At 50.3% G+C, this 12,500-nt stretch overlaps 1 protein-coding gene across 2 annotated transcripts in view; it reads right to left on the bottom strand.

Moving 5' to 3' along the window:
- The window catches only part of htt (huntingtin), a gene marked incomplete at its 3' end in the record, with an annotated part of 83,119 nt that overhangs the window by 54,634 nt on the left and 15,985 nt on the right, over window positions 1-12,500 (bottom strand). Inside the window, 9 exon segments of one of the 2 annotated variants that reach the window (XM_045214314.1) lie at window positions 1,214-1,332; window positions 1,640-1,769; window positions 4,213-4,610; window positions 6,959-7,036; window positions 7,399-7,449; window positions 9,363-9,567; window positions 9,923-10,101; window positions 11,240-11,381; window positions 11,621-11,759. In XM_045214314.1, coding sequence (XP_045070249.1) covers window positions 1,214-1,332; window positions 1,640-1,769; window positions 4,213-4,610; window positions 6,959-7,036; window positions 7,399-7,449; window positions 9,363-9,567; window positions 9,923-10,101; window positions 11,240-11,381; window positions 11,621-11,759 — 1,441 coding nt within the window. 2 annotated transcript variants of the gene reach the window in all.

Here is a 12,500-nt window from a genome sequence, read left to right as displayed (position 1 = left end):
CTCTCTGTGTGTGTGTGTGTCTCCCTCTGTGTGTGTGTGTGTCTCCCTCTGTGTGTGTGTGTGTGTGTGTGTGTCTCCCTCTGTGTGTGTGTGTGTCTCCCTCTGTGTGTGTGTGTGTTCTCCCTCTGTGTGTGTGTGTCGTGTGTGTGTGTCTCCCTCTGTGTGTGTGTGTGTGTCTCCCTCCGTGTGTGTGTGTGTGTCTCCCTCTGTGTGTGTGTGTGTGTGTGTCCCCTCTGTGTGTGTGTGTGTCTCCCCTCTGTGTGTGTGTGTGCTCCCTCTGTGTGTGTGTGTGTCTCCCTCCGTGTGTGTGTGTCTCCCCTGTGTGTGTGTGTGTGTGTCTCCTCTCTGTGTGTGTGTGTGTGTGTCTCCCTGTGTGTGTGTGTGTCTCCCTCTGTGTGTGTGTGTGTCTCCCCTCTGTGTGTGTGTGTGTGTCTCCCTCTGTGTGTGTGTGTGTGTCTCCCTGTGTGTGTGTGTCTCTCTGTGTGTGTGTGTGTGTCTCCCTCTGTGTGTGTGTGTGTCTCCCTCTGTGTGTGTGTGTGTGTGTGTCTCCCTCTGTGTGTGTGTGTGTCTCCCTCTGTGTGTGTGTGTGTGTCCCTCTGTGTGTGTGTGTGTCTCCCTCTGTGTGTGTGTGTGTGTGTGTGTGTTCTCCCTCTGTGTGTGTGTGTGTGTGTGTGTGTGTCTCCCTCTGTGTGTGTGTGTGTGTCTCCCTCTGTGTGTGTGTGTGTGTGTGTCTCCCTCTGTGTGTGTGTGTGTGTGTGTGTCTCCCTCTGTGTGTGTGTGTGTCTCTGTGCCGTGTGTGTGTGTGTGTGTCTCCCTCTGTGTGTGTGTGTGTGTGTGTGTCTCCCTCTGTGTGTGTGTGTGTCTCCCTCTGTGTGTGTGTGTGTGTGTGTCTCCCTCTGTGTGTGTGTGTGTCTCCCTCTGTGTGTGTGTGTGTGTGTGTGTCTCTCTGTGTGTGTGTGTGTCTCCCTCTGTGTGTGTGTCTCCCTCCGTGTGTGTGTGTGTGTCTGTGTGTGTGTGTCTCCCTCCGTGTGTGTGTGTGTGTGTGTGTCTCCCTCCGTGTGTGTGTGTGTGTGTCTCCCTCTCTCCGTGTGTGTGTCTCCCTCTCTCCGTGTGTGTGTCTCCCTCCGTGTGTGTGTGTGTGTCTCCCTCTCTCCGTGTGTGTGTCTCCCTCCGTGTGTGTGTGTGTGTGTGTGTGTCTCCCTCCACTGTGTACCTTGTTCTCCAGCTCTGTTGTCTCCACTGGTTCCTCCTTTGGTATGAAGTGATCCACACTGCTGTCTGACGCCTGTCTGTTGTGACCTCTGCCCTCTAGGAGGTGGGGTCTACTCAGGGCTACAACAACATATTATTATTATTATTATAACAACGGCAGTGTGTGCGTACTGTGTGTGTTTGTAACGTGTGTTTTTAACGTGTGTGTATGTGTGTGTGTGTGTGTGTAGCATAGTGTGTCGTACCCAGTGTGGTGTGTGTGTGTGTGTGTGTGTGTAGCATAGTGTGTCGTACCCAGTGTGGTGTGTGTGTGTGTAGCATAGTGTGTCGTACCCAGTGTGGTGTGTGTGTGTGTGTGTGTAGCATAATGTGTCGTACCCAGTGTGGTGTGTGTGTGTGTGTGTGTGTGTAGCATAGTGTGTCGTACCCAGTGCGGACTGGGAGAAAGGTTCAGGGTGTGCTTGGCCAAGTGAGGAAGGAACGGCTCCCTCCTCTTCCTCATCCTGTAACGTTCCAATCTGCATCCCTGAATACAGGCTCTCACTGCTGTCCAACACCTACACACACACAGAGCACACACACACACACACACACACACACACACACACAGAGAGAGACAGATACACACACAAACAGAGAGACAAACAATGACAGACAGACATCAGTGACTGAGGTTCATTATTCAACACTAAACAAGTACAGTGTGTTCGTTAACAGACAGAAACATGTCTACTGCCTTGATAGTTACTGGCAATAACCAGCCTAGTTTTGGACAAAAGGCTACTACTATCATCCTTTGGGATTGAGAAGGACTCAGGGGACATTGATAGAGCTCTAAATTGGGATGCAGAATTGTGGCAACTTTTCCAAAATTCCCAGGTTTTCCAGAAATCCCAGTTGAAAGATTCCCGGAATCAGAGGGGAATAAGCAGGAAATCTTACGTCCAGGATTTCTAGACAAGACAGCGGATTTTTGCAACCCTATAACTAAAACACTGAACTGGGTTTGGACTCAACCTACACAGAGGAGGAACCACGCTCTGGGTTAACAGGTTCTTACAGAACTCACTACATAATCCAACAAGAGAAAACGCAAGAGAAAAGCAAAGCAGAGAGATCACTAGATCAGGAGAGGGGGAGCAAGGGGGAAGGAGGGAGAGGGGGGCGAGGGGGAGAGGAGGAGAGGAGGAGCGAGGAGGGAAGGAGGGGAGAGGGGGGTGAGGGGAGAGGAGGAGCGAGAGGGAAGGAGGAGAGGGGGGGCGAGGGGAGAGGAGGAGCGAGAGGGAAGGAGGGGAGAGGGGGCGAGGGGGAGAGGAGGAGCGAGAGGGAAGGAGGGAGAGCGAGGAGGGGAGAGGAGGAGCGAGAGGAAGGAGGGAGAGGGGGGCGAGGGGAGAGGAGGAGCAGAGGGAAGGAGGGGAGAGGGGGACGAGAGGGGAGAGGAGGAGAGGAGGAGCGAGAGGGAAGGAGGGGAGAGGGGGCGAGAGGAGAGCGAGAGGGAAGGAGGAGAGGGGGTGAGGGGGGAGAGGAGGAGCGAGAGGGAAGGAGGGGAGAGGGGGGAGGGGGAAGGAGAGGGAAGGAGGGAGGAGAGGGAGGGGGAGAGGAGGAGCGAGAGGGAAGGAGGGGAGAGGGGGAGAGGGGGCGAGGAGGAGGAGGAGGGAGAGGGAAGGAGGGGAGAGGGGGAGAGGAGAGGAGGAGAGAGGGAGGGAGGGAGAGGGGAGGGGGAGAGGAGGAGCGAGAGGGAAGGAGGGAGAGGGGGGGGAGAGGAGGGAAGGAGGGGAGAGGGGGTGAGGGGAGAGGAGGAGAGAGGGAAGGAGGGAGAGGGGGCGGGAGGGAGAGGGAAGGAGGGAGAGGGGGTGAGGAGAGGAGGAGCGAGAGGGAAGGAGGGAGAGGGGGGGTGAGGGGAGAGGAGGAGCGAGAGGGAAGGAGGGGAGAGGGGGGTGAGGGGGAGAGGAGGAGCGAGAGGGAAGGAGGGGAGAGGGGGGGAGGGGGAGAGGAGGAGCGAGAGGGAAGAGGGGGAGGGGGAGGAGGAGGAGGAGGGGAGGGTGAGGGGAGAGGAGGAAGGAAGAGGGGAGGGTGAGGGAGGGGGAGGGAGGGGGAAGGAGGGGGGAGGAGCGAGGGGACAAGTTTTAGATTTCTGAAGAGTTTCAATGATCTCTCAAAGAAAACTAATAATCACCAAACAAGAAGGATGGTGAAAGCAACCAATCAGTAGAGGTTAAATCCCTGACTCCAGATTGCCATGGAAACGAGAGAGGGGGGGAGAATGGGACGGTTCTTAGCAGAGAGTAGCGTGCATGGACCGGTTTTAAGGAAAGGGGGACGGGGGCAGGACGGAGGAGAGTGACAAGAAGAAACCGGAACTACAGCCATGTACTCCCTTCCCCCTCCCCTCTGACATCATCAACCAATCACCTTGCTACTACCGCTAGAGGAAGCGTTGGCGCCAGAAGAGAGGGAGGAAGAGGAAGAAGCAGCGGAGGTAGAGGAGGAGTCGCTGTCGGAAGCGTCTGGACCCTCAGTGGAGGTCGGAGAGGGAGGGGCCTCAAACGGCAGCTCCACGATCACCAGCGGCAATGGCGAACGCGGCTGCGTGTCACGAGGTGGGGGGTGAGGGGGGCAGACCATAGAATTGGAATTAGAAGAATGGACATTCCCATTCAAAGCAATCTTACGCAAACAATTCCGAGCCTCAGTGTTTAACACATGCAGCAATGCCATTTAGAGGGTCCCAACCAAAAACCTGTGGCCTGATGGGTTCGGTCCATTCTACTGAGTCTAATTCAATGGTTAGCGCCATGTGAAAAACGCACCGTTGGTGTTCTGGGGGAACCTTGTCCATTCAACTCGTTCAAATCACTCATTTCAATTCCAACTCCAATCTCTACTCCCCCAGATCAGCAACATCGGAGGGCAATCGAGTCTGTTCGCTTCCAGTAAATATCAATAAAAATACTTATTTATTCATACAGATCTAACTCCTACATGGCAGAAAAGACTTACGAGTTCAGCGACGTCTGACGGCGTGACGGCCGAGTCCGGCCCCTCTGTGGTGGTCTGCGATGAGTCGGCGCTCGGGGGCAGTGAGGGGTCTCCTAGGGGGTCCAGCAGGGGCCCGTCGGGCATCTCCGCATTCTCTGGTGTGGCGTAGTCGGCCGTTTCCGGGGTAACGTTAGCCCCGCTGGAGCTGTGGCTAAGCATGTCCTCATCCGCCCCGTTGTCATTGGGCGACTCCGGAGTCCCCGCCCCTCCCTCACTGCCGGAGACGGTTCCGGAGGTCCCGAGGGCAGTCGTTCCTTGTTCCGAGGAGGCGCCACTGATGTCCACGGACTCGCCGGGCTGCAGAGCATGCTGTGAGGAACGGGGCTGCTCGGTAATGATGTCGACTACCTGGGCTGTGCCTGAGTCAGGGAAGGGAGACACATTAACCCATCACCCCATCGCTCAACCTCACCTTTCAATACAACAACACTCTGGTTAGTTGGATGATCAATTAGTACTCCAGGGGTCAGATGAAAACCTCCTGAAACAAGGAAGAACAACCTGGATTTTTTTTTTATGTCGCATTCGTGAATTTCTTTCTGGGGTGGTACAGATATGCATACTCGCTTCCAATTGTGACAGTTTTGTTTAGAGTTCAAGTACTCTACGGTTTGGTTCCTTGTCGAGGCCAGATGCGAACGCTATGGACCTGTTCCTAATGAAGCCTTCACCGCGTCCCACAGCATACAGACACAGATGGTTGGTTAATGCTGATGAATTCCAGTAACTGTTCTTCAAATTCCTTTTTAAAACGTGTCATTCCGGAGCAATGATGTCTTAAACCGCCAACGTGGCGCACGCTTGTTGTCATTACTGATAGCGGCTCTGCAAAGCAGAGAGGACCATGGGTAATAAATCTATATGAAGAACTTTATTGAACAGGCCCTTTGAAGTGAACATAAAAATCAATTCGGGAGAAGGATTTATGTCGAGCAGAGAAAAAAAGGTGAAATTCCGAGAGGAGGGATTCATAATTCGCCACAAATCGTCAACTGCCGCCTCATTTGCCCAATTCTGCAGTGGCACAGAGGCAAGATGATGGTCTCTCTCCCCTCGGTCTGCCCAGATCTGTCTAGTGTTTGCTCCCAAATTGCATTAAAATCGCCGCCAATAATTAGTCGGAAGTCAGCTAAATCTAGTGTCAGGGTAGATAATTGGTCATAAAATGAGCTGTCGTAAGTGCTCGGTGCATAGACCGACACAATAGCAATTTTACTTCCGCTTATAATCAGTTTAATAAAAGTGATTCTCCCCTCCCCGAGGGATCCTCCACCTAAGTTAGTGCATTGGAAGTTGCGTCTGGCAACAATTAGTACCCCCTTTACTTTTTGTAGTAAAACATGATGAAGCAATGACATGATAATATTTTGTTTTGAAAATCGAGATATATCCTTTTCTAAACAGATGAGATTTCCTGGGATCGTTGCAAAATCAACCTAAGTAACTACAACGTTTAAGTGGCGTATTCAGACCCAGTGCATTTGAGGAAAAGTGCATAGGTCACCGAGTGGCGCAGTGGTCTAAGGCGCTGCATCGCAGTGCTAGCTGTGCCACTAGAGATCCTGGTTCGAATCCAGGCTCTGTCGTAGCCGGCCGCGACCGGGAGACCCATGGGGCGGCGCACAATTGACCCAGCGTCGTCCAGGGTAGGGGAGGGAATGGCCGGCAGGGATGTAGCTCAGTTGGTAGAGCATGGCATTTGCAATGCCAGGGTTGTTGGTTCAATTCCCATAGGGGGGCCAGTATGAAAAAATAAAATAATGTATGCACTCACTAACTGTAAGTCGCTCTGGATAAGAGCGTCTGCTAAATGACTAAAATGTCAAATGTAAATGAAAATAAGGTTATATCAATCATGAGTATCAAATGTTGTGATGACCTGCCAAAAAAGACCCAAGGAGGAAGTAGTGGATAAGATGTGATGTATTTATCTGTAGCGTCCTGTGCTGCCCAAAGAATGCCCCAAACCACTCAAAATGAAAAGATGCTATGCTTAAGTCTTCCCCCTCCCCTCCCAATCCCTCCCACACTGTCTCTCCTAAATGGAATTGAATGAGCAAACTCATGCAGATTCCCCCACCCTTTACACTCATGCCCATGGCTTTGACAAGAGTGTCATGTGCATCCCCTCCCTGCATATACAGACAGCATCAACTCATTGGAAAAGGGGCATTATTCCAAAAAACGCATAATATATTTTTACAAAATAAGAGAAAAGGAGAAACAGAAGCAACACAAATAAGTTGTACTTTTAAAAAGCCGAGACAAGTCACACTAACATTGTACAATATTTAAAGTGTGACTGCCGAGACAAGTCACACTAACATTGTACAATATTTAAAGTGTGACTGCCGAGACAAGTCACACTAACATTGTACAATATTTAAAGTGTGACTGCCGAGACAAGTCACACTAAACAGAACTGCAGGATATAGGCCTATTCCCTGTCAGTTTCATATATCCTGTTAACATGAGTAAATATTTGAATAATCATAACATTGATCGGTAACAATATGAATAGACCCCTAATGATAACACGATTGCCTCGACATGATGTCGGACACCATGGCAATTAACTAATTATTCATCTTTAAAACAATTAACATTCAAATGATCGGACAATTGAACAAGCATCTCCAACATGTAATAATAATAAAGAGCTTGAGTGATATGAACGGTGATGTTCCAGTATTCTGTCGTCTCTCACCTGTAAAGGCCCCGGTGGTGACCTCTGCCCTCTCAGGGTCGTCCTCTAACCCCTCCTCCTCCCCCGACAGCATCTTGCCTGGGACACGCAGAGAGAATAAAAGAGGACTACTGTAACACAGTCGCTACGTGGGCCAGTCACAGGACTAGATAAAGCCTCTGTTAGACCGATGGTTCTCCAACCTCTCCTCTGGGAGCCGAGCCCGAGCCCTCCCATGTATTTTCACTATTCTAAAAGCTAGCACACATGATTCAACTTATCAACTAATGCCCAATGTCTTTTTTTTTTAGTTGAATCAGATGTGCTATTTCAGGAATATATATATATTTTAAAAAAACATGTTGAACGGCTGGGGGTGCTGGAGGAGAGGTTTGGGAAAACACTGTGTTAGAGAGAGGGAGCAGTACACAGGAAAGAGAGAGAGAGAGTTATTAAATCACCTTTTTGTTTTCTGAGGAGGAGTGGACTATTACAGGAAGACCCGCCCCCGGCTGCAGGCAGGAAACAGGAAGAACACACACAGGAACAGGAAGTGAAGGGAGAGAAAAGAAGAAAAGACCCATGGAAAATAGCCATTATACCCCCAGACAGACAGAGGAAGAGACGCAGGTTAGTTAGTGAGAGAGGGGATATGTCTCAAATGGCACCCTATTCCCTATATAGTGCACTTATTTTGACAAGAGCCCTATGGGGCAATAGGGCTCTGGTCATACACAACATGGCCAAAAGTATGTGGACACCTGCTCGTCGAACATCTCATTCCAAAATCATGGGAATTAATATGGAGTTGGTCCCCCCTTTGCTGCTATAACAGCCTCCACTCTTCTGGGAAGGCTTTCCACTAGATGTTGGAACATTGCTGGGGGCTTGCTTCCATTCAGCCACAAGAGCATTAGTGAGGTTGGGCACTGATGTTGGGCGATTAGGCCTGGCTCGCAGTCGGCGTTCCAATTCATCCCAAAGGTGTTTGATGGGGTTGAGGTCAGGGCTCTGTGCAGGCCAGTCAAGTTCTTCCACACTGGTGTTTGATGGGGTTGAGGTCAGGGCTCTGTGCAGGCCAGTCAAGTTCTTCCACACTGGTGTTTGATGGGGTTGAGGTCAGGGCTCTGTGCAGGCCAGTCAAGTTCTTCCACAAAGGTGTTTGATGGGGTTGAGGTCAGGGCTCTGTGCAGGCCAGTCAAGTTCTTCCACACCGACCTCGACAATCCATTTCTGTGTGGACCTCACTGTGCATTGGGGTATTGTCATGCTGAAACAGGAAAGGGCCTTCCCCAAACTGTTGCCACAAATGTTGGAAGCACAGAATCATCTAGAATGTCACTGTATGCTGTAGCGTTAAGATTTCCCTTTACTGGAACTAAGGGGCCTAGACCGAACCATGAAAAACAGCCCCAGACCATTATTCCTCCTCCACCAAACTTTACAGTTGGCACTATGCATTTGGGCAGGTAGCGTTCTCCTGGCATCCGCCAAACCCAGATTAGTCTGTCGGACTGGCAGATAGTGAAGCGTGATTCAACACTCCAGAGAACGCGTTTCCACTGCTCCAGAGTCCAATGGCGGCGAGCTTTACACCACTCCAGCCGACGCTTGGCATTGCGCATGGTGATCTTTGGCTTGTGTGCGGCTGCTCAGCCATGGAAACCCATTTCATGAAGCTCCCGACGAACAGTTCTTGTGCTGACGTTGCTTCCAGAGGCAGTTTGGAACGTGAGAGTTGCAACCGAGGACAGACTATTTTTACACGCTACTTGCTTCAGCACTCAGTGGTCCCGTTCTGTGGGCTTGTGTGACCTACCACTTCACGCTGAGCCGTTGTTGCTCCTAGCCGTTGTTGCTCCACTTCACAATAACAACATTTACAGTCGACCGGGGCAGCTCAAGCAGTGCAGACATTTGACAAACTGACTTGTTGGAAAGGTGGCATCCTATGACGGTGCCACGTTGAAAGTCCCTGAGCTCTTCAGTACGGGCCATTCTACTATCAATGTTTGTCTATGGAGATTGCATGGCTGTGTGCTCTATTTTATACACCTGTCAGCAACGGGTGTGGCTGAAATAGGCGAATCCTCTAATTTGAAGGGGTGTCCACATACTTTTTTTTTTACAATGTAGCATAAGTGGGGCACTATATAGGGAATAATGCTCTGAGGGCAAAAGGGGGTGCAGCTCAATATTAGGAAGGTGTTCCTAATGTTTTGTACACTCAGTGTATAGTGAGCCTTTTGGGACCTGGGAATCAGCAGACAGGAAAACAGTAGTCAGAACAGAGACACAGGAGGCGTGACTGGCAGAGCATTTACCCAATGACTGGGCTTTGTAATTTGAGACTACGGATTTAACTGACAGAGCAATCCACCAACGACCAAGCAGTATTCGTTTTGATCGATGGGTTTCGACTAACCAATGAACTCCAGGACGCTGCCGGAGCGGGCGCGGCTCTCGATGTCCTGTCGGAACACGCCGGCGCGCAGAACGCTGCCGCGCGTAATGAGCATGTGCAGCAGCTCTGGGGGCGGAGTCCGGAACATCTGCTGCAGCAGCTCCAGAGCCGCCGTCACCACGTTGTGATCACCATGCTGGGTGTAGTGTAGAGTCAACTCATACGCCTAGACACAGACACCAGGGGATTGGGAACTGACACACAGTGTATATATATATATAGTATACTTCATTACGTATTGGTGTTCTTTGTATTTCTCCTGTGTTTCGGTCTAGTCACACATTGTTATTGATTCATGCATTGTTTGGGGATAGAGCTGCAAGGAAGGCATTTCACTGTACTTGTGCATGTGACATTAAAACTTGAAAACACACGTTACACACACACACACACACACACACACACACACATTACAGACACGTTTAACACACATTACAGACACGTTTAACACACATTACAGACACGTTTAACACCCATTACAGACACGTTTAACACACATTACAGACACGTTTAACACCCACTTGCAGCAGCTGTTCAGGCGTGGGCTGTACGTCAGACTCCTTCCTCGTGACTCCGAAGCTTCCTTTGAGGCTGGTGGTCCTGTCCTGTTGCTGTAGTTGAGGCATCAGGTAGCGAAGGGTTAACAACACCCCCAGGACCAGGTGGCTAGGATGATCCTCATCTACAGGGACCAACAGACCTGGAGAGAGAGAGAGAGAGAGAGAGATGTTCTCCTCATCTACAGAGTCTAACAGACCTGAAGAGAGAGAGAGAGAGAGAGATGTTCTCCTCATCTACAGAGACTAACAGACCTGGAGAGAGAGAGAGAGAGAGAGATATGTTCTCTTCATCTACAGAGACTAACAGACCTGGAGAGAGAGAGAGAGAGAGAGAGAGAGAGAGAGAGAGAGACAGAGACAGAGACAGAGACAGAGACAGAGACAGAGACAGAGACAGAGACAGAGACAGAGACAGAGACAGAGACAGAGACAGAGACAGAGAGAGAGAGAGAGATGTTCTCCTCATCTACAGAGACCAACAGATCTGGAGAGAGAGAGAGAGAGAGATGTTCTCCTCATCTAGAGACCAACAGACCTGAAGAGAGAGAGAGAGAGAGAGATGTTCTCCTCATCTAGAGACCAACAGACCTGAAGAGAGAGAGAGAGAGAGAGATGTTCTCCTCATCTAGAGACCAACAGACCTGAAGAGAGAGAGAGAGAGAGAGATGTTCTCCTCATCTAGAGACCAACAGACCTGAAGAGAGAGAGAGAGAGAGAGATGTTCTCCTCATCTACAGAGACTAACATACCTAGAGAGAGAGAGAGAGAGAGAGAGAGAGAGAGAGAGAGAGATGTTCTCATCTACAGAGACCAACATACCTAAAACATTATAAGGACATAAAAACAAGACAGACAGAATTACAAACAGAGAGGCTGAGAGAGAGAGAGAGAGAGAGACAGAGAGAGAGAGAGAGACAGAGAGAGAGAGAGAGACAGAGAGAGAGAGAGAGAGAGAGAGAGAGAGAGACAGAGAGAGAGAGAGAGAGAGAGAGAGAGAGAGAGAGAGAGAGAGAGAGAGAGAGAGAGACCTCTTGAAGCCCTAACCCCTGCACCGTAGACACTACAATACATCTGAAGGGATTGGATAAACAGAAACATTATGGTAATATCTTCATGTGGATGGAAAATCACCAGGAAAATCACTAGGAAATCTGTTCCCAAGTATTCCCCCCCCCACCCGCTCAAGGAAAACTCCTCTCACGGCTAAATGTAATTGATGATCCCTGTGCTAGGCGGGGTTGATTTGGAACACGGCATGGTTGTGTTATTGGTACTAACCCAGCAGGATGTTGAGCAGCCAGGTGTAGAAGTAGGAGGCCCGTCTAGAGTGCTGACACATACTAGCCGCTGAGCTGGCGGCCGTCCGCCGGATCGTAGGAGAAGTAGACTTCAGGTTGGCCACAAACGACTTCAACAACACCTGAAAATACCACATCAGATACTATCAGGTCATGCTTATAAAGAGGATTCTAAAAAACGGATACAGAAGGAGGACAAAGTACATCAATACTTCCATTATTTCTTTGCAACTCGAGGCTTTCAATAGAACCGTTTTAACATTTTAACGGAGGTTGTTTTGGGGGGTCTTTGAGCCTTTCCTGACAGAAAAAAACACCTTTGGTAGGACAGTTCTAAAGACAGGAGCGTGTGTGTGTGTACCTTGATCTCCCCGTCGTTAGCGAAGTGCCCCAGAGCAGACATGATCTTCGGGATGGCAGCAGCCAGGGTCTCCTGAACACTCTCCTCCTGTCTCTTAGTGATCCTGGTCAGACAGGGGAGGAGGTTCACCAGGTAGGGTCTGGAGGGGAGGGGAGGGGGGGAGTTAGAGCCACATCCAATCCATAGAAGAGTGGGTTTATAACAACAGTTCTTGAGCCATCACCTCATAGTTTTACCTCGCAGGGCCATCACCTCATAGTTTTACCTCACAGGGCCATCACCTCATAGTTTTACCTCGCAGGGCCATCACCTCATAGTTTTACCTCGCAGGGCCATCACCTCATAGTTTTACCTCGCAGGGCCATCACCTCATAGTTTTACCTCGCAGGGCCATCACCTCACAGTTTTACCTCGCAGGGCCATCACCTCACAGTTTTACCTCACAGGGCCATCACCTCATAGTTTTACCTCACAGGGCCATCACCTCATAGTTTTACCTCGCAGGGCCATCACCTCATAGTTTTACCTCGCAGGGCCATCACCTCATAGTTTTACCTCGCAGGGCCATCACCTCATAGTTTTACCTCACAGGGCCATCACCTCATAGTTTTACCTCGCAGGGCCATCACCTCATAGTTTTACCTCACAGGGCCATCACCTCACAGTTTTACCTCACAGGGCCATCACCTCATAGTTTTACCTCGCAGGGCCATCACCTCATAGTTTTACCTCGCAGGGCCATCACCTCACAGTTTTACCTCACAGGGCCATCACCTCATAGTTTTACCTCACAGGGCCATCACCTCATAGTTTTACCTCGCAGGGCCATCACCTCACAGTTTTACCTCGCAGGGCCATCACCTCATAGTTTTACCTCGCA

This window comes from Coregonus clupeaformis, unplaced genomic scaffold, assembly GCF_020615455.1.
Source record: "Coregonus clupeaformis isolate EN_2021a unplaced genomic scaffold, ASM2061545v1 scaf0233, whole genome shotgun sequence".
Lineage (NCBI taxonomy): Eukaryota > Metazoa > Chordata > Actinopteri > Salmoniformes > Salmonidae > Coregonus > Coregonus clupeaformis.
Note: the sequence above shows the minus strand (reverse complement) of the source record. Positions and strands in the feature narration are given on the sequence as shown.